Source organism: Zosterops lateralis (assembly GCF_965231275.1).
Source record: "Zosterops lateralis genome assembly, chromosome: 24".
NCBI classification, from domain to species: domain Eukaryota; kingdom Metazoa; phylum Chordata; class Aves; order Passeriformes; family Zosteropidae; genus Zosterops; species Zosterops lateralis.
Window position 1 is genome coordinate 5,147,273 of NC_139784.1, and position 25,549 is coordinate 5,172,821.

The 25,549-nt window shown below is 50.5% G+C and overlaps 1 protein-coding gene across 2 annotated transcripts in view; it reads right to left on the bottom strand.

Annotated features, from left to right (window-relative positions):
* The window catches only part of LASP1 (LIM and SH3 protein 1), a 40,153-nt gene that overhangs the window by 11,102 nt on the left and 3,502 nt on the right, over positions 1 to 25,549 (bottom strand). For both annotated transcript variants that reach the window (XR_014591705.1, XM_083877585.1), the window contains exons 2-3: positions 18,389 to 18,483; positions 274 to 358 (exon numbers count right to left, since the gene is read on the bottom strand). Coding sequence is in view for 1 of the 2 variants with exons in the window: in XM_083877585.1 (XP_083733711.1) it covers positions 274 to 358; positions 18,389 to 18,483 (180 nt within the window). In the remaining variant the exon portion in view is untranslated. The remainder of the gene's footprint in view (positions 1 to 273; positions 359 to 18,388; positions 18,484 to 25,549) is intronic.

The following is a 25,549-nucleotide window of genomic DNA, read 5'->3' on the forward strand; positions in this document are numbered from 1 at the left end:
ACTCCCAAAACATGGAACCCTCAGAGAGAAAAACACCACGGGAAAGGTCAGTGTGGGGCTTTTCTATGGGAATTTGGGAATTCCAGAGGCACCCAGAGAATCATGGAATTGTCAGGGCTGGAAGGAACTCCCCCTGCCAAGAGTTAATACAGGAACCTCCACAAGTCACACACACAGAAAACTCCCAAAGAAGGAACTCTCAGAGAGAAAAACGCCACGGGAAAGGTCAGAGTGGGTTTTTCCCGTGGGAATTGGGGGATTCCAGGGGCTCACCTGGCTCTGGAGCTCACTCTGCTGCTTTAGGCGCAGGTTCTCGGGCGTGTCTGCCACCATGGTGAAGGATTGCTTCGGGTAGTGTCTGCGGGGGAAGGACACGTTAATGTCACTGGCCCCTGGCCACTGTCCCCTGTCCCCTCCTGCCTGGGTGCTCTGGGCAGAGCGATTCCCAACGTGGAACCCTGGAACCATGGAATCCTGGAATTGTGGAACCACGGAGTCATGCATGGAACTGTGGAATCACGCAGTCATGGAACCATGGAATCATGGAATTCTGGAATCCTGGAATGATGGAACCACGGAGTCATGCATGGAACCATGGAAGCATGAAATCATGGAACCATGGAAGCATGAAATCATGGAACCATGGAATCACAGAATTATGGAATCCTGAAATCATGGAATCCTGAAATCACGGAACCATAGAATCACAGAACCATGGAGTCATGGAACTACAAAATCACAGAACCATGGAATCCTGGAGCTATGGAATTCTGGAACCACAGAACGATGGAACCATGGAATCATGGAACTACAGAATCATGGAACCATGGAAGCATGAAATCTCATGGAATCCTGAAATCATGGAACCATGGAATCCTGGAACCATGGAGCCATGAAACCACAGAATCATGGAATTCTGGAATCCTGGAGCTATGGAATCATTCAGGCTGGAAAACCCGCCCCCAGGATCACCCAGCCCAACCAGCACGGCCGTGCCACCCCAAACCCGCGTCCCCAGGGGCCACACCCCAGTGCTGTGAACATTCCAGGGGTTTTGTCCCTCTCCAGAGGAGCCAGAGCTGGGGACACAGGCACAGAGGGGTTGGCAGCTGCCCTGTGGGATGTGGGATTGCCCAGACAATGGGAGTGCCCCCACAGTGGGATTTCTCAGACAATGGGATTTCTCCCTGTGCACTCTCCCCCAGCCAACTCTTTCCTCCCTGGGCTCTCTCCCAGTGTCACATTTATCACAATAGAGCAACAGCAGCGCTTTCCCCTGGGGGACAAAGCCATTCCAGGCCTGGGCAGGATTTCAGGACAGACCTTTCCCTGTCCCCAAACAGCCCCCAGGGCCCCGTTACCCCAGGAAAAGCTGCTGGCTCTGCTCCCAGTGGCTCTGTGGGGTCCCAGGCATGGCCTGAGCTCTCCCTGAGTGAGGTTTCAGCCCCAGCAGCCTCAGGCTGGTGTTTCCTGGAGCTGCAGAACAGCACAAACCACACCAGGATAACGGGGACAACACTCAGGAACTGGGGAAGAGACTCAGGGAGAGTTCTGGGAGCAAGGAAATATCCTTGGAGGCTGCTCTCAGCCCTGCCCAAAATTCCCGTGGTCATTTCCACCCCAGAGCATGGATGGAATCCCGGGATAACAGGGAGTGTTCAACCCCAAAGGGCTGCTGGGTTTGGGGTCTCTCAGCTACCAGGAAGGGAAAGAGTCGATCCCAGTCTCACAGCTCTGCCTAGAGATTTCCAGCCTGGCTGCCATGGAGGCAGAGGCCTCCCCACCCACAATTCCCAGGAAAAGCCCCGGGAGGAAACCCGAGCTGGAGCAGATGGTGGCTGTGGGCTGGCACTGACAGCTCAGGGCTGTGCCACAGATGGGCGAGGGCACGGAGGGGAAAATGCCTTTGGGAAAGGGGTCACGGGCTCCTCTTTCACAGCCTCAGTGCAGAATTCCCAAACTGGATCCTCCAAACCCACAGCAGGGACAGGAAATCCCCAGTGCAGGGGGCACAGGGACAGCCCTGTCCCCATCCTGTTCATGGTGACCACGCCTGGTGCTGTTCCACTCCCAAATCCAGGCAAAAACTGGGATAATTTCCCTTGGAAAGCCATCCCAGTGTCCCCTCCCTGCAGGTGAGCAGGGCTGAGCCCCCTGAGGACAGAACTCAGAGAACAGAGGGGTCTTGTTGGTTTTCAGGAGATCCCCACATGAATTCCTTCTGGGAATCCCAGAGCATTCCCAGCCCCATGAGGAGAACCATCCCAAACCATTCCTGGGATTCTGGGAGATCCCAGACCATGAATTCTCCCTGGTATTGGATTTGGAAATCACAAATTCCTCCTGGTAAGGCACAGAGCATTCCCAGCCCTGTGAGGAGAACCATCCCTAACCATTCCTGAGATTCTGGGAAATCCCAGACCATGAATCCCCCTGGGAAATCCCAACCCTGTGAGAAGAAACAACTCAAACCATTCCTGGGATTTTGGAAGTCCCCAAATCACAAATTCCCCTTGGGAATCCCAGAGCATTCCCAGTGCCATGAGGAGAACCATCCCTAACCATTCCTGGAATTCTGGGAGACCCCAAATCACAAATTCTCATCCTTGTGACCTGACTCCCACCACCTCATCCCAGGGCTGTTACAAACCCAGAGGGTTTTCCCTGCGGCCCAGCAGCGCCTTTTTCACAGACATTCCCTTTGTGAACAACCCCAGGAAAGGCAGGGAGAGCAGGACACGGCCCAGGGAAGGGCAGGGAGAGCAGGACACGGCCCAGGGAAGGGCAGGGAGAGCAGGACACGGCCCAGGGAAGGGCAGGGAGAGCAGGACACGGCCCAGGGAAGGGCAGGGAGAGCAGGACACGGCCCAGGGAAGGGCAGGGAGAGCAGGACACGGCCCAGGGAAGGGCAGGGAGAGCAGGACACGGCCCCGGGAAGGGCAGGGAGAGCAGGACACGGCTCTAAGGAAGGGCAGAGGCTCCTCTGGAGCCGGAGCATCTCCAGCAGATCCTCCCATTGCCATGACAACCGCATCCCTGTCCCTGCCCCGGGCACCGCAGCCACGGCCAGGGCTGGGAAATGCACAAATCCATCCCTGAGGAGCTCAGGAGAACCGGGAAACCGCAGCAGGAGGAGGAGGGAATTAAAAATAACCTGGAAAACAACAGCTGGATTGAGCACAGCGCTGTGTCCTGCTCCAGGGCAGGGGACAAGGAATCACTGAGCCAATCCCAGATGGGTGGGCAGATCCTCTGATAAATCCCCAATTTTTTTTCCCCTAAATCCCACCATGCCCCATCTTTTTTGGTCTTTCACCCTTGGAATTCAGCCCTACAAAACCACCTGGCAACATCCCCACGACAATGAGAATAATTTAATGAATTAAAATGAGCCCCACAACTCATTTTCCTCGGAGGGAGCTGCTCCCTCCGTGTGCATCCAGAGGGAGCTGGAAAAAAACAGGGATGAGGCTGGAATGAAGTTTCTTTTGGATTTTGAGGAAATCTGGCAAGGATTTGAGGCAGCCTTGAGTTAACAAGGGGGGGATCCATCCACAGTGGGATGAATGGCAGGGATTTGGGATCTCTCAGAATGGATCCATCCATCCATCATCCATCCCTCCCTCCATGGATTCCATCCACTCCTCTGTCCATGGACGCCTCCATCCTTTATCCATTCTTCCATCCATCCATCCATCCCTCCATGGATTCCATCCACTCCTCTGTCCATGGACGCCTCCATCCTTTATCCATTCTTCCATCCATCCATCCATCCCTCCATGGATTCCATCCACTCCTCTTTCCATGGACCCCTCCATCCCTTTATCCATCTCTCCATCCCTCACACAGAATCCCTGTGGAATTCCCAGGGATGGAGGAGTGAAGTCTCCCTGTGCTCCCTGCAGGGGATGGGGCAGGAAAATCCCTCCCTGAGCTCTGCAGGATCCTGAGTGAGTGAAGAAAATCAAGGAAAATCCATCTGTGGATCCAGCTGGAAAAGTGAGGGGAGACTCCTCAGAGGGGGAAGTGGAGGGGCAGCTCTGACCTGGGACAAGGACAGGGCAAGGGAAGGGCTGGGGAGGTTTAGGCCGGATTTTGGGAAAGGTTTTTCTCCCCAGAGGGTGTCGGGCCCTGGAACAGCTCCCCAAGGAATGGGCACAGCTCTGGAGGCTCTCAGAGCTCCAGGAGGGTTTGGACAACACTCCCAGGGATTTTGGGGTGTTTGTGCAAGGCCTGGGGTTGGCCTGATGATCCCTGTGGGTCCCAGAGCTCCAGGAGCGTTTGGACAACACTCCCAGGGATTTTGGGGTGTCTGTTCAAGGCCTGGAGTTGGATTGATGGGTCCCAGAGCTCCAGGAATGTTTGGACAATGCTCTCAGTGACAGGGTGGGATTTTGGGGTGTCTGGGGTTGGATTAATGATCCCTGTGGGTCCTGAAGCTCCAGGAGCATTTGGAAAACACTCTCAAGGACAGGCTGGGAGTGTTGCAGTGTCTGGGGTTGGATTGATGAATCCTGGAGCTCCAGGAATGTTCTGACACCTCTCTCAAGGACAAGGTGGGATTTTGGGGTGCCTGGGCTTGTCCTCACGATCCTCGGGGTCCCTCCAAACTCAGAATATTCCAGGATCCCACACAGAACAGCACAGAGGACCCCAAACACAACCCCCAGAGCCCCTTTTCTGGGCAGGGCCCCTTTTCCCCCCTCCCAATCCCACAGAAGCTCGGCTGGCGCTGCTGGCAGAGGATTCTCCCAGCAGAGGATTCTCCCAGCAGAGGATTCCCGGGGGGCCCAGACGGGGCTTTTGTGGCGCTGCAAAATCAGGTCAGCGGAGCCTCCCCCGGCCACGGCCCCGTCTGGTCTGGCTGCGGCATTAGGAGAGGGCTGAGCTGGGCAATTCCCGGGCGGATCAGAGCTCATCCTACCGGGATTCCCTCTGAGAGGCCAGGATGAGGATGCTCCACAATTCCCAGGTGGATCAGAGCTCATCCCACTGGGAATCCCTCCTGGGACAAGGATCCCAATTCCCTGAAGGATCAGAGCTCATCCAGTCGGGAATCCTCCCTTGGGACAAGGATGAGGCTGCCCCACAATTCCCAAGCAATTCCCAGGTGGATCAGAGCTGATTCTGCCAGGATTCCTCCCCTGGGACAAGGATCCCAATTCCCAGGAGGATCAGAGCTCATCCAGCCGGGATTCCCCATCCCAGGACAAGGGTGAGGCTGCTCCACAATTCCCGGGTGGATCAGAGCTCATCTCACCATGATTCCCCCCTCCCCAGGACAAGGATCCCAATTCCTGGGAGGATCAGAGCTCATCCAGCCGGGATTCCCCCAGGAACAAGGGTTTGTTTTGGGGCCCAGCAGCAATTCCTGCACGTCCCCAGGCAGGAGATTTCCACAGGGATGGAGGGAAGCAAATCCAGAGCCTCCCTCGCACAGCAGCGCCGTGGTTTCCATGGGATCCACATTTCCCACGGGATACACGTCTCCCATCTTCCCAGCCCCACAGCAGGAGAGGGGTTTGGAGTGATCCCAATTCCAGATTGAGGTGAATCCTCAAACACCCACATCCCATTCCAGTACTAAAAGCAGCAGCATTTTCCCCAAAAAACACAGCAGCAGAGGGGTTTGGAGTGATCCCAATTCCAGACCAAGATGAATCCCCAAACCCCATTCTATCCCAATCCTGCCCTAAAAGCAACATTTCCCCCAAAAACGCAGCAGGAGAGGGGTTTGGAGTGATACCAGTTCCAGATCAAGGTGAATCCCTGAGCACTCACACCCCATTCTAGTCCTAAAAGCAGCAGCATTTTCCCCAAAAAATGCAGCAGCAGAGGGGTGTGGAGTGATCCCAATTCCAGACTGAGGTGAATCCCCAAATCCCATTCTATCCCAGTCCTGTCCTGCCCTAGAAGCAGCATTTCCCCCAAAAAACACACAGGAGAGGGGTTTGGAGCAATCCCACCTTCAGATTGAGGTGAATCCCCAAACACTCACATCCCATCCCAGCCCTAAAAGCAGCATTTCCCCCAAAAACACACAGGAGAAGAGTTTGGAACAACCCCAACCCCAGACTGAGGTGAATCCCCAAACACTTACATCCCATCCCAGCCCTAACAGCAGCTTTTCCCCAAAAATCCTCCCTCCCCAAGCTGCTGCCTTTGGAGCTTTTCCAGAGCTGGAAATGAGGATAAATTCTGGAACAACAACCAAAAAAAAACCTCCTGTGAGCAGAGCCTGGAACAGCCCAGCTGCTCCCCAGAGACAACTGATGGAATTTGGGAATTCAGGACCACCCTTAGCACGACCCAAACCCCAAATCTGATCAAAAAAATCCCCAGGGACGATGTGAGAGCTGCCAGTGTTTGGAAAAAAAACAAAAAAAAACCTCTGGAGCCCCAAGTGTTGCTTATGTTGAGGATTTAAACCCAGGGGATTTGGCAGATTGATCCATCTGGAGGGGGAAGGAAATCTTGAAATCAAAGTCTAACAAAGGCTCTGGGGAAGGAGATGGGGGAAAAACAGTGAAACTGTAAAAAAAAAAACAAGAAGATTTGGAAATGGGGGGATTGCAACCAAATGGACTGAGATGAAATCAGGAAAAAGACCCAAAACTTGCCCCAAAGTGACTCCAATTAAATCAGGAAATCAGGGAAGAAATGTAAAGAAAGGGAGAGGAGGAGAAGAAACTACAGAAAGTAAATATTAAAGATGAAAAAGAGGAAAAATTCTGAATCAGGGAAGAAATGTAAAGAAAGCGAGAGGAGGAGAAACTACAGGAATGAAATCTTAAAGATTAAAAAAAGGAGAAATTCTGAAACCAAAAGAAACCAAGAGAAGTGAATGGGATGACAAGAAGTGCAGAGAAAGGGACAAAAACTTGGCCAATTAATCCTCATTGAAAATACATTTCATTCCCTTTCCTGAAAGGAAATTCTGCTTTTCCTGGATGCAAAACTTTCCCTGTCCCTGCAGCTCCCAGGGCTCACAGTTGGGGATTTTAGGGAAAAAAATCTGGGAAAGATCGGGCAGGGAAGAGTTAAAGAAAGGAAGCAATCGGGCTGTGCTCTGCCAGGAGGCTCCGAGGTCACATCCTGCCTGTCTGAGCTCAAAAAATAAACGGAGCCTTTGTCAGAGCCCAGAGCAGCCCCAAGCCACAGGGATCCCACAGGGGATGGAGCAGGGAAGGGTTTGGATCCCACAAAAAATCCCACAGGGAATGGGGTAGGGAAGGGTTTGGATCCCACTGGGGATGGAGCAGGGAAGGGTTTGGATCCCATAGAAATCCCACTGGGAATAGAGCAGGGAAGGGTTTGGATCCCACTGGGAATGGTGCAGGGAGCAAGGAAGGGTTTGGATCCCACAAAATTCCACAGGGAATGGAGCAGGGAAGGGTTTGGATCCCACAAAAATCCCACAGGGAATGGTGCAGGGAAGGGTTTGGATCCTACAGGAATCCCACAGGGAATGGTGCAGGGAGCAGGGAAGGGTTTGGATCCCACTGGGAATGGTGCAGGGACAGGGAAGGGTTTGGATCCCACTGGGGATGGAGCAGGGAAGGGTTTGGATCCCATAGAAATCCCACTGGGAATAGAGCAGGGAAGGGTTTGGATCCCACTGGGAATGGTGCAGGGAGCAGGGAAGGGTTTGGATCCCACAAAAATCCCACAGGGAATGGTGCAGGGAGCAGGGAAGGGTTTGGATCCCACTGGGAACAGTGCAGGGAGCAGGGAAGGGTTTGGATCCCACTGGGAATGGTGCAGGGACAGGGAAGGGTTTGGATCCCACAAAAATCCCATAGGGAATGGTGCAGGGGGCAGGGAAGGGTTTAGATCCAACAGGGAATGGAGCAGGGAAGGGTTTGGATCCCACAGAAATCCTACAGGGAATGGTGCAGGGAGCAGGGAAGGGTTTGGATCCCATAGAGATTCCACAGGGAATGGAGCAGAGAAGGGTTTGGATCCCACAAAAATCCCACAAGGAATGGAGCAGGGAGGGGTTTGGATCCCACCGGGAATGGTGCAGGGGGCAGGGAAGGGTTTGGATCCCACAGGGAATGGCACAGGGAGGGGTTTGGACCCTCCCAGGGTTTCCAGGGCAAAGCTGTCACCGTGTCTGGGCACTTGAGCAGCTGCTCCCAGCCCAGGGAACCCAACCCTGAGACCTGCACGGCTCTGTGGGGTGGGGCTGGGATGGGACAGGGACAGGGATTGGACAGAGGTAAAATGGGATTGGGACATGGATTGGGACAGGACAGGATTGGGATGGGACTGAGATGGGACAGGATTGGGATGGGGACTGCAACGGGGCTGGGACGGGAATGGAGACGGATAGGATTGGGATAGGATAAGACTGGGACAGGACTGGGATGGGGATTGGGATTGGATGGGATTGGATCTGGGACAGGGTGGGGATGGGACTGGGATAGGATTGGGGCGGGATGGGATTGGGATGGGACTGGGATAGGGACAGGATTGGGGCAAGATGGGGATGGGGCAGTACAGAGATGGGATTGGGATGGGGATTGGGGCAGGACAGGATTGGGATGGGACAAGATTGGGATGGGGCTGGGGACAAGACTGGGACAAGGACGGGATTGGAACAGGGACTGGGATAAGATTGGGACAGGACTGGGACAGGGGATGGGGCTGGGACTGGGGATTGGAACGAGGACTGGGACAGGATTGGGACAGGATGGAGACTGGGATGGGACAGGACTGGGACAGGGTTTGGGATGGGATTTGTCCCAGCGTCCCAGTGCCAGGGCTGGAGGGGGCAGGAGAAGCCAACCCCAGGGCCAGGCCCATCCCATGGGGAGGGATCAGGTTGGAACTTTTCCCCTGGCACAGAAATGTGGGAAATGCCTTCCTGCAGCTGGGGGTGACTGGTCTGGACTCAGGAGCGGGAGCACTCAGAGCTGGGCTGTCACTTATTTTACCTGCAGCTAATCAGGTGCCATGGATTTATTCTGTTTTTCCAAGCAAGGAGTTGGCCTGGAGCTCCTGGATCCCAGGATTTTCACAGCCAGGGAGGGTTTTTTTTGAGGATTGAAGGTTTGGTGTCAGGTAAACCCCAAACCCCAGCCCCAAATCTGCATTTCCCAGGACATTCCAGGTGTGGTTTCCCTGTTGGGAAGCAGCTCCAGGAGGGAAAGCTGAACTCGGGGCAGAGGGAGCACAGGGAGCTGCTGACACGCCCCTCCAGAGGGATTTTTGGCAGCTTTTCAGCCCCTTTTTTTTGGGGGAAAAAACTGAATTTTTGGGGATTTCTTTCCCAGGGCTCTGGGATGTGGCTCCAGGGATTTTGGGTGGGCAGCACATCCCAGCAGAGGAGGAGGTGTCAGCCCAGGCTGCCTCTGCTCCAGAGGAACTGCTGCAGCTTCTGCTGGTTCCTCTGATCCCAAATCTGGGAATTGCAGCAGGGAAACAGCCCCCATCCCAAATCCAGGAACAGCCACAGGGAAACAGCCCCGATCCCAAATCTGGGAATTGCAGCAGGGAAACAGCCCCGACCCCAAATCTGGGAATTGCAGCAGGGAAACAGCCCCGATCCCAAATCTGGGAATTGCAGCAGGGAAACAGCCCCGATCCCAAATCTGGGAATTGCAGCAGGGAAACAGCCCCGACCCCAAATCTGGGAATTGCAGCAGGGAAACAGCCCCGATCCCAAATGTGGGAACAGCCACAGGGAAACAGCCCCGACCCCAAATCTGGGAACAGCCACAGGGAAACAGCCCCGACCCCAAATCTGGGAACAGCCACAGGGAAACAACCCCGACCCCAAATCTGGGAACAGCCACAGGGAAACAGCCCCAATCCCAAATCTGGGAATTGCAGCAGGGAAACAGCCCCGATCCCAAATCTGGGAATTGCAGCAGGGAAACAGCCCCGACCCCAAATCTGGGAACAGCCACAGGGAAACAGCCCCGATCCCAAATCTGGGAACAGCCACAGGGAAACAGCCCCGATCCCAAATCTGGGAACAGCCACAGGGAAACAACCCCGACCCCAAATCCAGGAACAGCCACAGGGAAACAGCCCCGACCCCAAATCTGGGAACAGCCACAGGGAAACAGCCCCGATCCCAAATCTGGGAACAGCCACAGGGAAACAACCCCGACCCCAAATCCAGGAACAGCCACAGGGAAACAGCCCCGACCCCAAATCTGGGAACAGCCACAGGGAAACAGCCCCAATCCCAAATCTGGGAATTGCAGCAGGGAAACAGCCCCGACCCCAAATCTGGGAACAGCCACAGGGAAACAGCCCCGACCCCAAATCTGGGAACAGCCACAGGGAAACAGCCCCGACCCCAAATCTGGGAACAGCCACAGGGAAACAACCCCGACCCCGAATCTGGGAACAGCCACAGGGAAACAGCCCCGACCCCAAATCTGGGAACAGCCACAAGGAAACAGCCCCGACCCCAAATCTGGGAAGAGCAACAGATCCCTCTGATGAGCACAGAAGGAATCCCAATCCCAGCTCTGATGGCAGGAACAGCAGATCCCCGTGATCCAGCCTGGAAACAACCCCAATCCCAAATCTGGGAACAGCAACAGATCCCCTTGATCCCAATCCCAGCTCCAGGAATAGCAGATCCCTGTGATCCAGCCTGGAAACAACCCCAATCCCAAATCCCCTATAAACCTGTCTGGGAGCAGCTGGAGCCCAGAACTCCAGCCTTTTATCCAGATTTCCCCACTTTTCATTGGAAAAAAAAATCTCAGATTTCCCTGGATTTTTCCCCTTTTAGTCCAAATTCCAGCCCCAAATGTCCCTCCCAGTGTCCAGGGACAGGGTTGGGGACTGTCCCCACCTGCCACCAAACCATTCCCACACCGGGATCAAGCCCAGCCACCCCAAATCTGGATTTCTGGGCAGGAATGGGGAATGTCAGGGCTGGAGGAAGCCCAGCCCTCTTCCTCCTCCTCCTCCTCCTCCTCTCCCCAAGGAAAAAAGAAAACTCAGGAATTTGGCAGGAGGCCACGCTGGGAACAGAGAGGAGCCTGTGCTGGAAAAGCAGATTTTTCCCTGCCAGGATAAACGTTGCTTTTCCACCCTCCTTTTTTTTTTTTCTCTCCTTTCTCCACTCCAATTCCAGAAAATTTGGGAATTTGGGTTTTTCCCAAGGGGTGTCTTGGAGTTTTTTTGGTTTGCTGGGAGCAGCTGGGAAGGAAAAAAACCTCAAAAATTCAAATGATGGAGTTTTCCCCTGGAAAAAAAAATCCTTTAAATTTTTCCCTGGGCTTTAAGGCAAAGGAGAAAAGGATTTTGGGGAGTTTTTTGGGTTGGGAAGGGTTAAAGCAGCAGCAGCATCAAAGGGAGCCCCGGGAGAGGCTGAGCAGACTCTGAGGAATGTCAGGAATTTCCCATCCTCAGGAATTTCCCATCCTCAGGAATTGGGATCAGGGCTGTGGGTTCTGCCAGGGTGAGGTCCCTGAAAACCCCAAAATCATCATCCCCAAAAGCTGCCTCAGCACATTCACCTTCCCCTCCAGCAACACCCTCAAATTTGGGGCTAAAATGTCCCTAAAAGCCTCAAACTTGGGGTTAAAATGCCCCAAACTCTCCCTAAAACCCTGAAATTTGGGGTGAAACTCTCCAAAACCTCCATAAAACCCCCAAAATTTGGGATTATAATGTTCCCCAAACCCCCAAATTTGGGATGAAACTCCATGAAATCCCCAAATCTGGGGTAAAATCCTCCCCAAACATCAAAACCCCAAAAATTGGAGTTAAAATGTCCCCAAAATCTCCCCAAACCCCCAAATTTGGGGTTAAAATGTCCCCAAAACCTCCCTAAACCCCTGAAATTTGGGGTGAAACTGCCCAAAACCTCCATAAAACCCCCAAAATTTGGGATGAAATTGCCCAAAACGTCCCTAAAACTCCAAATTTTGCAGTAAAAATGTCCCCCAACCCCCCATATTTGGGATGAAACTCCCTGAAATCCCCAAATCTGGAGAAAAATCCTCCCCAAACATCAAAACCCCCAAAATTGGAGTTAAAATGCCCCCAAAACCACCAAATTTGGGGTGAAACACCCCAAAACCTCCCTAAAACCCCCAAATTTGGGGTAAAATCCCCCCCAAACATCAAAACCCCCAAATTTGGGGTGAAATGCCCCAAAACCTCCCTAAAATCCCCAAATTTGCAGCTAAAATGTTCCCAAACCCCCAAATTTTGGGGAAAATCCCCCCAAACAACATCAACCCCCCCAATTTTGGAGTCAAAATGTCCCCAAAACCATCAATTTTGGAGTGAAACTCCCTAAAACCCCTGAATTTGGGGTTTAAATGTCCCTAAAACCCCCAAATTTTGGGGAAAATCCCCCCAAACAAAACCAAACCCCCAATTTTGGAGCTAAAACGCCCCCAAAATCCCCAAATTCGGGATGAAACACCCCAAAACCTCCCTAAAATCCCCAAATTTGGGGAAAAATCCCCCCAAATAACACCAAAACACCCCAAAATTTTGAGTTAAAATGTCCCCAAAACCTCCCTAAAACCCCCAAATTTGCAGCTAAAATGTCCCCAAACCCCCAAATTTGGGGGAAAATCCCCCCAAACACCAAACCCCCCAATTTTGGAGTCAAAATGTCCCCAAAACCATCAAATTTGGAGTAAAACTCCCTAAAACCCTTGAATTTGGAGCTAAAATGTCCCTAAAACCCCCAAATTTGGGAAAAAAATCCCCCCCAAACCCCAAATTTCCTGTTGTTCCCCCAAAAGCTGCAGCTCTGATGGTGCCGGTTCCCCCCACCCAAAAAACATGATTTTTTTTCAATTATTTGCTGTTTTCCTGCCAAAAACCTGATTTACTTTCAGGTTTTTGCTGCTTTCCCCCTAAAAAAAATTTCCCAATTTTTAAAAATTATTTGCTGTTTTCCCCCAAAAACCTCAATTTATTTTCAGTTTTTTGCCATTTCCCAACCCAAAAAAACCCCAATTTATTTTCACTTATTTGCTGTTTTCCCCCTTCCAAAACCCAATTTATTTTCAACCAGTCATTTACTGTTTCCTCCCTGCAAAAAACCCAATTTATTTTCATTTTTTTTGCTGTTTCCCTCCCAAAACCCCAATTTATTTTCAACTATTCACTGTTTCCTCCCTACAAAAAACCTGATTTTTTTCAATTATTTGCTGTTTTCCCCCAAATCCCAAATTATTTTCAGTTCTTTGCTATTTCACCCAAAAAAAACCTTTATTTTTTTCAATTATTTGCTGTTTTCCCTCCAAAAACCCAATTTATTTTATTTATTTTCAAGCAAATTGGACCATCAAGAGCATCCTGGACTTTTGGACCCCCCAGAGCAGCCACAAACACCCCAAAAAACACCCCAAAAATACCCAAAAATAAAAAAGCAGCCCAGGAAATGGGAGGGTCGGGGCAGACTCTGCTCTCACCACTTCTCCTTTCCCTGGAACTCTGAGTTTTTACCAGGAAAAGGGAAATTTAGATAAAAATCTGAGATAAAAATTGAGGAAAAATCTCCATCTTGGGGGGGTGGATCATAAAAATAATGATGCCCAGGGAAAAAACAAACAAACAAAAAAAAACAACCCACAAAAACAGTCCAGAGGAGAAAAAAAAACCACAACCAAACACAATCCAGAGGGAAAAAATGGGCCCAGAAAAAAATAATAGAGCCCAGAGGGTAAAAAAAAAAAAAAAAAGGAAAAAAAAATCCAGTCCAGAGGGAAAATAAAGGGCCAAGGAAAAAAAAAAAAAAAAAAAAAAAAAAAAAAAAAAAAAAAAAAAAAAAAAAATAAATAAAAAGGGACCAAGAAAAAAAAAATTTAAGGGCTCAGGAAAAAATAAAAAAAGGGCTCAGGAAAAAATAAAAAAAGGGCTCAGGAAAAAATAAAAAGGGGCTCAGGAAAAAATAAAAAGGGGCTCAGGAAAAAAATAAAAGAAGGGTTCAGAAAAATAAAAAAGGGGCTCAGGAAAATAAAAAAAAAGGACCAAGAAAAAAAATTTTTAAAGCCTCAAAAAATAAAAAGAGACCAGGAAAAAATAGAAAAGGGCTCAGGAAAATAAAAAGGGGCTCAGGAAAATAAAAAAGGGACCAAGAAAAAATAAAAAAAGGGCCCAGGAAAGTAAAAAAGGGCCCAGTCCTGTCTCCTCTCCACACCCAGAGGATTTTGCTCCCAGGTTTATTTACCTTGGGATTCTTTCCCTGCCAGGAAATGGGGGTGGGTGTCCCTGGTGACCCCTGAGCACAGGGGAGGCCCTGAAATCTTCATTCCTGCAGGAACAAATCCCTGAATTCCTCATTCCTGCAGGAACAAATCCCTGAATTCCCCATTCCTGCAGGGACACAAATCCCTGAATTCCCCATTCCTGCAGGAACAAATCCCTGAATTCCCCATTCCTGAAATCCTCATTCCCTGCAGGGACAAATCCCTGAATTCCCCATTCCTGCAGGGACAAATCCCTGAATTCCCCATTCCTGCAGGAACAAATCCCTGAATTCCCCATTCCTGCAGGGACAAATCCCTGAATTCCCCATTCCTGCAGGGACAAATCCCTGAATTCCCCATTCCTGCAGGGACACAAATCCCTGAATTTCTCATTCCTGCAGGGACACAAATCCTGAAATCCTTGTTCCTGCAGGGACAAATCCCTGAAATCCTCATTCCTGCAGGGACACAAATTCTGAAATCCTTATTCCTGCAGGGACAAATCCCTGAATTCCCCATTCCTGCAGGGACACAAATCCTGAAATCCTTATTCCTGCAGGGACAAATCCCTGAAATCCTCATTCCTGCAGGAACAAATCCCTGAATTCCTCATCCCTGCAGGGACACAAATCCCTGAATTCCTCATTCCTGCAGGACACAAATCCTGAATTCCCCATTCCTGCAGGGACACAAATCCCTGAATTCCTCATTCCTGCAGGACACAAATCCTGAATTCCCCATTCCTGCAGGGACACAAATCCCTGAATTCCTCATTCCTGCAGGACACAAATCCTGAATTCCCCATTCCTGCAGGGACACAAATCCCTGAATTCCTCATTCCTGAGCTCCCAAACCTGCAGGGACACAAATCCCTGAATTCCCCATCCCTGTAGGGACACAAATCCCTGAGCTCCCCACACCCCCAGGCACATAAATCCCTGAACACCTGGAGCTCCCCACATCTGCAGAGACACAAAAACATTCTGAGTTCCACATCCCTGTAGGGACACGAATCCCTGAGCTCCCCATCCCTGACATCCTCAATCCTGCAGGAACAAAGCCCTGAACACCTGGAGCTCCTCATTCCCTGCAGGGACACAAATCCCTGAAATCCTCATCCCTGAGCTCCCAAACCCCTGAAGGGACACAAATCCCTGAGCACCCTGAGCTCCCCATCCCTGACATCCTCAATCCTGCAGGAATAAATTCCTGAACACCTGGAGCTCCCAAACCTGCAGCGACACAAAAACATTCTGAGCTCCCCATCTCTGAGCTCCCAAACCTCCAGGGACACAAATCCCTGAGCTCCTCATTCCTGCACGGACACAAATCCCTGAATTCCCCATCCCTGAGCTCCCCATCCCTGCAGGGACACAAATCCCTGAGCTCCCCATCCCTGCTCTCCTCATACCCCCAGGGACACAAATCCCTGAGCTCCTCATTCCCCATCCCTGCTCTCCTCATACCCCCAGGGACACAAATCCCTGAGCTCCTCTTTCCCTGCAGGGACACAAACACACACCAGGAGTTCCCCAGGTCAGCCCTGCCTGCTCTGGGGTTTATTTCCTGCCCAGGCTGGGCCTGAGAGCAGCCACGGCCAGCACTGAGACCTGAAACCTGGTTTAACACCAGGACTAACTGCTTTAATACCAGTGTTAACTGGGAGTGTAACCCTGGTTTAATACCAGGACTAACTGCTTTAATACCAGCATTAACTGGGTTAACACCAGAGTTACCTGGGGGTGTAACCCTGGTTTAATACCAGCACTACCTGCTTTAATATCAGTGTTAACTAGGAGTGTAACCCTGTTTTCGCACCGGGACTAACTGCTTTAATACCAGTGTTAACTGCTTTAATACCAGCATTAACTGGGAGTGTAACCCTGCTTTAATACCAGTACAAACTGGTTTAACACCAGGACTAACTGCTTTAACATCAGAGTTAGCTGGTTTAACATCAGTACAAGCTGAGGGTATAACCCGGTTTAATACCAGTATTACCCATTTTAATACCAGTGTTAACTGGGGAGGTGACCCCTGGTTTGATACCAGTACTAACTAGTTCAACATCAGTATTAAATGGGAGTGTAACCCTGCTTTAATACCAGTGTTAACTGGGGGGTGACCCATGGTTTAACACCAGTATTAACTGGGGGTGAAACCCTGGTTTAACACCAGTACTATTTTAACACCAGTACTACCTGCTTTAACACCAGCACTTCCTGCTTTAATATCAGTGTTAACTGGGGGGTGACCCATGGTTTAACACCAGTACAAACTGGTTTAATACCAGTGTTACCTGAGGGTGTAACCCTGGTTTAATACCAGCACTACCTGCTTTAATACCAGTGTTAACTGGGGAGGTGACCCCTGGTTTAACACCAGTACTAACTAGTTCAACACCAGTATTAAAGGGGGTGTAACCCTGCCTTAACACCAGGACTAACTGGGAGTGTAACCCTGCTTTAATACCAGTGTTAACTGCTTTAATACCAGTGTTTAATGGTTTAACACCAGAATTAACTGGGGGTGTAACCCTGGTTTAATACCAGTATTACCTGCTTTAATACCAGTACAAACTGGGGAGGTGACCCATAGTTTAACACCACTACAAACTGGTTTAATACCAGTATTAACTGGGGGTGAAACCTTGGCTTAACACCAGTACTATTTTAACACCAGTACTACCTGCTTTAACACCAGTGTTAACTGGGGGGTGACCCCTGTTTTAACACCAGAACTAACTGGTTTAACATCAGAGTTAACTGGTTTAACACCAGTGTTAACTGGGGGTGAAACCCTGGCTTAACACCAATACTATTTTAACACCAGCACTTCCTGCTTTAATACCAGTGTTAACTGGGGGGTGACTCATGGTTTAAACACCAGAACCAACTGGTTTAACACCAGTGTTAACACCAGTTTACCACCAGCATTCACTGGTTTAACACCAGGTCTAGCTGCAGGTGTGACCCTGGTTTAACATCAGGATTAACTAGTTTAACACCAGTACAAACTGGTTTATTACCAATGTTAACTGGAGCTGAAACCCTGGTTTAACACCAGGACTAACTGGGGCTGAGACCCCTCCACCCCAGGCTTCCCTTCCTTCCCAGAAATTCCAGGAGCTGCAGGAAAAGAGCTCCTGGAGGGCTCAGGGTGTTCCACAGGGCCCATTTCAGGGTGGGGATGGTGTTTGGGACAGGAATATCCAGGAAATCCCACAGGAGAGAGACCCCACAGGAGAGACCCCAGCCTTGGGTTGCAATGCAGGATGTAACCAGCAGTTTGTATTCTATTGCCAGTTGTTCAAACCAGCTGGTTACTGTTCTTTATCCCTTCCAGGACCTGTCCCTCATCACTTTGGGGATCTCTGCTCTCCAAACCAGCTGGGTTACTGCTCTTTATCCCTTCCAGGGCCCCTCCTCCCCCAGGGGGTCTCTGCTGTCCAGGGCCCATCCAGGCTCCCTGCAGGGCTGACACAATTCCATCAGCCCAGGGGGAGGAGCCCGGAATTCCCACCTGGATAAACCCTGGGATTGGGGACAGCAGCACAGCCCTGTCTGCACTGGATCCCCAGAGGGAGCCCAGCCCCAGCTCAGCACCACTGGACCTTCCCCAGGATCATCTCTGCCCCACCAGAGCCACCCCTGGCACTGCAGGACGGGTTATTTTGGGACCAGCACGGGGGCTCAGATTTTTTTTTTTAGCCCTTTTTTTCCCAAGGAAAAAATCCTCAAGGAAAGTTCCTTCTCCAAAACAATCTCAGCAAACAACTCTCCTTCCTCAAAACAATCTTTGTCCAAGTGATGTTTTGCTTTTTTTTCCATTTTAACCCATGGGATTAAAGAGGTGTTGTTCTATTCACCAACCATGTTAAACCTGTATCAGATGTAAACATTAAGTCTGTATCAAATGGAAATTCTTACTATAAAAAAATAGCAAGAATTTAGACAATAAAACCTTTTTTTTTCTATGCTCTTTACCTTCTGAAATATTTGGAGTTTTTCTTTTGTGTCCTACAGCGACAGCCAGGTCAGTGCTTTCCTTTTTTTACTGTTTGCTTTCTTTGTACTACTACAATTTTTAATTTTTTTTAATTTAAATTTTTTTAAAATTTTTTTCCTAGTAAATAATTCATTATTCTCCCCATATCTTCCCCTGCAAGCCCCTGGTTTTTAATTTTAAAATGAAAAACTCACGCGTTGCAGTAGGGCTTCTTCTCGTAGCCCTTGTAGTTCTTCATGTTCAGGGTCATCTTGCAGGTCTCACAGTGGAAACAGGATTTGTGCCAGAACTGCAAAAGGACAAAAAAGGGAACAGCATCAGCACCAGGGAGCCCAAAATCCTGCTGGGATCCCACAATTCCCACCCAGGACCTCAAAAAAACCTGAGTTTTCCTGCTAAGAATTAAAGGTATGAAAATTGGGATTTTTGCAAGCTGCTTTTTTAGGTATTAATGAATATTTTGGGTGCACAGAGCTCAGGAGGAGCAAAACTCAGGGTTCTTCTGGATAAAGGGAATAAAAAAGGTTGGTTAAGTGAGCACAGGGAATATTCTGGTTAATTTAAGATAAAATTTAATCTCTCTGATCTTCCCAATGCATTACCTGCATAATGAAAATAAAAAAGGTTGGAAAGTTGACTAAATGAGCACAAGGAATAAATATCCTGGTTAATTCAGGATAAAATTCCATCTCTCCAGACCTGGGAGAGATTTATTTCCTTTCCACAGCTCCAGGAATTCATGGATGGGAAAAGTTCCTTCTGCAAGAGGCACAGGTGACACCTCAGCAGAGTTTTCCTTCTGAGAACTGCCGGTGCCACAAAAATTGAGATTTTTAAGCTCCTTTTTTTAGGTATTAAGGAATATTTTGGGTGCACAGAGCTCAGGAGCAGCAAAACTCAGGGTTCTTCTGGATAAGGAAAAAAAAAAAAAAAAAGGTTGGTGAAGTGAGCACAGGGAATAAATATCCTGGTTAATTCAGGATAAAATTCCATCTCTCCTGACCTGGGAGAGATTTATTTCCTTTCCACAGCTCCAGGAATTCATGGATAGGAAAAGTTCCTTCTGCAAGAGGCACAAGTGACACCTGCCCTGGTTTAGGGCCAATTTGGGGTAAATTCAGCAGAGGGAACAGCTGTGTTTTGGAGGTTCAAAGCTGCTGCTTTGGGGTTTATTTTGGTGTTTTTATTTTGCTGTCCCAGCCAGCAGAGCAGGTCAGGTCAGGCTGCAGGAGCCAAGCAGGAAAAGCCTCTCCTGGGACACAGACACAGCCCCAAAAATCCCACACAAACCCTAAAGGAGCATTTTAAAGGTTTCTTTTCTTTAAAAAATAAAATGTTTAATTTTTCTTTTAGGGCTCCATCTAAAGAAATGATCCCCCCTTGACCCCAGGCTGGGAGAGCAGCTCAGAGCTGGAAGGAAAAGTTGGATTTGATGATCTGGGAGGTGTTTTCTGACCAAAATGAGGCTGATTTTTGTCATTCTGAGTCAGCCCAGCCCAAATTCAATGTCCTGACCTCACGTTTCCACAGGGATTTGAAGAGTCTGGTGGGAATTCCCAGAGTGGAAAGGGAATTTCCTGGGCAGGGAAAGAGGGGAAAGCACAGCCTGGAGCAAAATCTTCACAGCTCACAGTCCAGAGCCCCTCAGCTCCCAAAACACCCCAAAAAACGAGGGAAAACTCCTCCAAAAGCCCAATTAGCAGCTCCAAGCACTAATTAGAGGACAGGCAGATGCGATACCCAGGCCTTGAACACTCAGCTGCTGGTTTTTGGTGAGATTTCCATTTCCAAACATTCCAGGAGCTGATTCCCCTCTCCCAGCCCAGGCTGGATCCGCATTCCCATGGGGAGCCAAGACACCCCAAAAAAATCAGGGAAAAATCCTCCAAAAGTCCAATTAGCAGCTCCAAGTGCTAATTAATGGACAGGTGAGTGTGACACCCAGGTTTAACACTCATCCACCAAACCCAGCTGCTGGTTCTTGCTGGGATTTCCACTTTCAGACTTTCCAGGAGCCAATTCTCCTTTCCCAGCTCAGTCTGGATTTGCATTCCCATGTGGAGTCAAGCCACCCCCAAAAAATCAGGGAAAAATCCTCCAAAAGTTCAATTAGCAGCTCCAAACACTAATTAGAGGACAGGAAAATGTGATACCCAGGCCTTGAACACTCAACTGCTGGTTCTTGATGGAATCTCCACTTACAAGTGTGCAAGGAGCTGATTCCCCTCTCCCAGCCCAGACTGGATCTGTGTTCCCACGGGGAGCCAGGGCACTCCAAAAAAATCAGGGAAAACTCCTCCAAAAGCCCAGTTAGCAGCTGCAAACACTAATTAGAGGACAGGCCAGTGTGACACCCAGGTTTAACACCCAGCCATCAAACCCAGCTGCTGGTTCTTGCTGGGATTTCCACTTTCAGACTTTCCAGGAGTTGATTCCCCTCTCCCAGCCCAAGTGGGATCTGCATTCCCATGGGGAGCCAAACCACCCAAAAAAAAAAAATCAGGGAAAAATCCTCCAAAAGCCCAATTAGCAGCTCCAAGTGCTAATTAGAGGACAGGCCAGTGTGACACTCACCCAGCTGCTGGTTCTTGCTGGGATTTCCACTTACAAACTCTCCAGAAGCTGATTCCCCTCTCCCAGCCCAAGTGGGATCCATGTTCCTACAGGGAGTCAAACCACCCCCAAAAAAACAGGGAAAACTCCTCCAAAAGTCCAATTAGCAGCTCCAAGCACTAATTAGAGGACAGGCCAGTGTGACACCCAGGCCTTGAACACTCAGCTGCTGGTTCTTGCTGGGATTTCCACTTTCAGACTTTCCGTTGATTCCTCTCTCCCAGCCCAGGCTGGATCTGTGTTCCTACAGGGAGTCAAACCACCCCAAAAAATGAGGGGAAAAAACCCTCCAAATGCCCAATTAGAAGCTCCAAGTGCTAATTAATGGACAGGTCAGTGTGACACCCAGGTTTAACACCCAGCCATCAAACCCAGCTGCTGCTTCTTGGTGGGATTTCCACTTTTAAACTTTCCAGAAGCCAATTCCCCTCTCCCAGCCCAGGCTGGATCTGCATTCCCATGGGGAGCCAGGCCACCCCAAAAAATGAGGGAAAAATCCTCCAAAATCCAATTAACAGCTCCAAGCACTAATTAGAGGACAGGCCAGTGTGACACCCAGGCCTTGAACACTCAGCTGCTGGTTCTTGCTGGGATTTCCATTTTCAGACTTTCCAGAACCTGATTCCCCTCTCCCAGCCCAGGCTGGATCTGTGTTCCCACGGGGAGTCAAACCACCCCAAAAAATCAGGGAAAAAGCCCTCCAAATGCCCAATTAGAAGCTCCAAGTGCTAATTAATGGACAGGCCAGTGTGACACCCAGGTTTAACACCCAGCCATCAAACCCAGCTGCTGGTTCTTGCTGGGATTTCCACTTGAAATCAGAGTTTTTGCTGATTCCCCCCTCCCAGCCCAGCTGGATCCGCATTCCCGGGGAGCCCAGCCCTGCTGTCACCTCCCCTGGTGACACACCCGGTGCACAAACACTGCCAAGGCTCTGGGGACGTGACTCAGCCCGGGACAGGACAACTTTTCCTCCTTTCAATTGCTCTGAGCAATGAATTTGTTCCTCCCCTCTGTTCCAGTTCCTCCAGCCCGGAGGGGTTTTGCTCCTCTGTCCCTTTTCCAGGGTTTTTTTTCCTTCCCAGCTTTTGGGCTCCCTGGAGGATGGATCAACAGGTGAATCACAAGGTTTTTTGGGGTTTGTTGGCAGTCCCAGCCTGTTTTTGGGGGGTTCAGGGCCCTTTCAAAGCAGCAAGAGCTGCCAGTGATGGCACCACTGACCCACAGGGGATGGGCAGCACAACCCCAGAGCTGATCCTCAGGGGATGGCCCGGCTCCCAGGAGGGTCTGGCACAGCCAGCTGCAGATCCCTCAGATCCAGCAGGGGAAAAAAACAAACAATCCCAAATTCAGGAATAGCTGCAGATCCCTGGGATCCAGCAGGGAAAGAACCCCAATCCCAAATCTGGGAGCAGGAACAGCAGATCTCTCTGACTCTGATCCCAAATCCAGGAACAGCAGTAGATCTGTCTGATCCAGCAGGGAAAGAACCCCAATCCCAAATCTGGGAACAGCAGGTCCCTAAGATCCAGCAGATCCCTCTGATCCCAATCCCAGCTCCAGGAACAGCAAATTCCTGCGATCCAAAACAGAAACAACCCCAATCCCAAATCCAGGAACTGCAGCAGATCCCTCTGACCCAGCCGAGAAGAAATCCCAATCCCAGCTCTGGGAGCAGGAACAGCAGATTCCTGTGATCCAGCCTGGAAACAACCCCAATCCCAAATCTGGGAACAGCATCAGATCCCTTTGATCCCAATCCCAGCACCAGGAACTGCAGTAGATCCCTGTGATCCAGCAGGGAAACAAGCCCAATCCCAGAATCAGGAACAGCAGATCCCTCTGATCTGTTGGGAAACAACCCCAATCCCAAATCTGGGAACAGAAGCAGATCCCAGTGATCCAAGCAGGAAAGGAACCCAAATCCCAGCACCAGGAACTGCAACAGATCCCTTTGATCCCAATCCCAGTTCCAGGAACAGCAGCAGATCCCTGTGATCCAACAGACAGATCCCTGTGATCCGGCAGGGAAACAACCCAAACCCCAGAATCAGGAACAGCAGATCCCTCCGATCCAGCAAGGAAACAATCCCAATCCCAAATCTGGGAACAGGAACAGCAGATCCCTCTGATTCTGATCCCAAATCCAGGAACAGCACTAGATCCATCTGATCCAGCAGGGAAACAACCCCAATCCCAATTCTGGGAACAGCATCAGATCCCTTTGATCCCAATCCCAGTTCTGGGAACAGCAGCAGATCCCTGTGATCCAGCAGGGAAACAACCCCAATCCCAAATCTCGGAACAGCATCAGATCCCTTTGATCCCAATCCCAGTTCTGGGAACAGCAGCAGATCCCTGTGATCCAGCAAGGAAACAACCCCAATCCCAAATTTGGGAACAAAAGCAGATTCCTGTGATCCAGCAGACAGATCCCTGTGATCCAGCAGATCCCACACCGTGCTGATGCTCCTCTCCCTCCCCAGAGCATCCCCAGCTCGTTCCCGCCCCAGTTCCCAGCAGGAATTGCTCAGCAGTGACATTCCCAGCCCCGGGCTGTTCCCAGGGCTCTCAGCAGGCAGTGGGATGCTCATGGAACACTCTCCCTGTCCTCCAGCTCAGCTCTTTGTGTCACAAACAGACACAGAATTAATGCTGGATCCACAAAATCTAAGGCAGCACCAAAGGGAGGCTGGAGCACCACTGGACACAGGGGAGCAGGAGTTATTTCAGCTCCCAGGAACGTTCTGGAAGCCTCAATAACTTTTAAATTTCCGTGGAGAAAGAGGACAGGCTCCAAAAATGGGGTTTTAGAGGAGGATGAACGCTCCGTGCTTCCCAATTCTGAGCCTGGGGGGGTCCCAGCTGCTCCCACATCCCACCGGGCTGGGCAGGAATTCTATTTCTAAGTGTGAACTCACATTTTGGAAGCTTTTCTGACCAACAAAAGCTGACTGGAAAATGGTGGATTTAAAGGAAAACAGCTCTAAAACCTCCCAGGTTTATCCAGGTGAACAGGACAGAGATAAGGGCTGGGAAAGGCAGGGACAGACCTCCCAGGAATGAGAAAAACAGGGACAGGGACACTTCAAGGGTCAGGAAAAGCAGGAACAGACACTACAAAGACCAGGAAAAGCAGGGACAGAGACACTCCAAGGAATGAGAAAAACACAGGGACAGACACTCCAATGCTGGGCTAATAAAGGATACCTTGGGTTTATAATCTTGGAATAATTTGGGATGGAAAAGGACCTTAAAATTCATCCAGTGATGAGTGAAGTGTCCCAGGCACGGGCAGGGGTATCTTAATTATTCCAGGGTGCTCCAAACCCCATCCAGCCTGGCCTTGGATAATTCCAGGGGCTGCTCTGGGACACAGCAGGGAAAGCCTGGAGCAAACTCCACACCTGGAGCAAACCCCACACCTGGAGCAAACTCCAAACTGCACACCTGGAGCAAACCCCACACCTGGAGCAAACCCCACACCTGGAGCAAACCCCACACCTGGAGCCTGCAGGGTTTGAGGACAGCCCCATGAAGGACCCCTGGAGCAGCTCTGGGTGAGCTCAGGGCCCTGCAGAGCTCAGCCCAGCCCAGCCCAGGGTGTCACTTCCCCAACGGAAACCAGAGGCAGCAGCAGCCCTGTCCCCGTGGGGGAAGGGACAGTGACGTCCCCAAAGCCACCCAGGGCACCTCAGGGCAGGGGGGGGCTGGTCATGCTTGGGGTAGAGCAGGGGGTTTTCCATGAATCCCAAAGGGAAGGGGATTTCACGGGTTGTGGGAGCTGATCACAGCCAGCCCAGGGCTGGGGCTGTTCCCTCCTGGAAAAAAAACTGCTGCAAACACAACCCAGGGGGACTTTGGACTGTGCTGGGGATGGGCAGGGACAGGGGGGGCTAAGGGCTGGGACAGAAACACTCCAAGGAATGGGAAAAAACAGGGACAGACATTCCAAGGAATGGGAAAAGCAGAGACCAAAACACTCTGGGACACTCCAAGGGCTGGGAAAGGCAGGGACAGACCTCCCAGGAATGGGAAAAACAGGGACAGAGACACTTCAAGGGTCAGGAAAAGCAGGGACAGTCCAAGTGCCAAGAAAAATAGAGACAGAGGCTCCAAAGACCACAAAAAGCAGGGACAGAGACTCCAAGGAATGGGAAAAAAAGGGACAGACATTCCAAGGAATGGGAAAAAACAGGGACAGAGGCTCCAAAGGCCAGAAAAAGCCGGGACAGAAACACTCTGGGAAAAGCAGGGACAGAAACACTCCAAGGGTCAGGAAATGCAGGGACAGAGACACTTCAAGGAATGGGAAAAGCAGGGACAGACATTCCAAACACCAGAAAAAGCAGGGACAGGGGTGATCCATGGGCTGGGAAAAGCAGGGACAGAAACACCCCAAAGACCAAGAAAAATAGGGACAGAGGCTCCAAGGGTCAGGAAAAGCAGAGACAGAGGCTCCAAGGAATGGGAAAAAACAGGGACAGACACTCCAAGGGTCAGGAAAAAATAGGGATAGAAGCTCCAAAGACAAGGAAAATCAGGGACAGACACTCCAAAGGCTGGAAAAATCAGGGACACACACTCCAAAGGCCAGGAAAAGCAGGGACAGAGGCTCCAAAGGCCAGGAAAAGCAGTGACACACACTCCAAAGGCCAGGAAAGGCAGGGACTGAGGCTCTCCCAGCCCTGCCCAGGGTTTTACGGGAACTGGGGCAGCTCTCCGGGAAAGGGCAGCCGCAG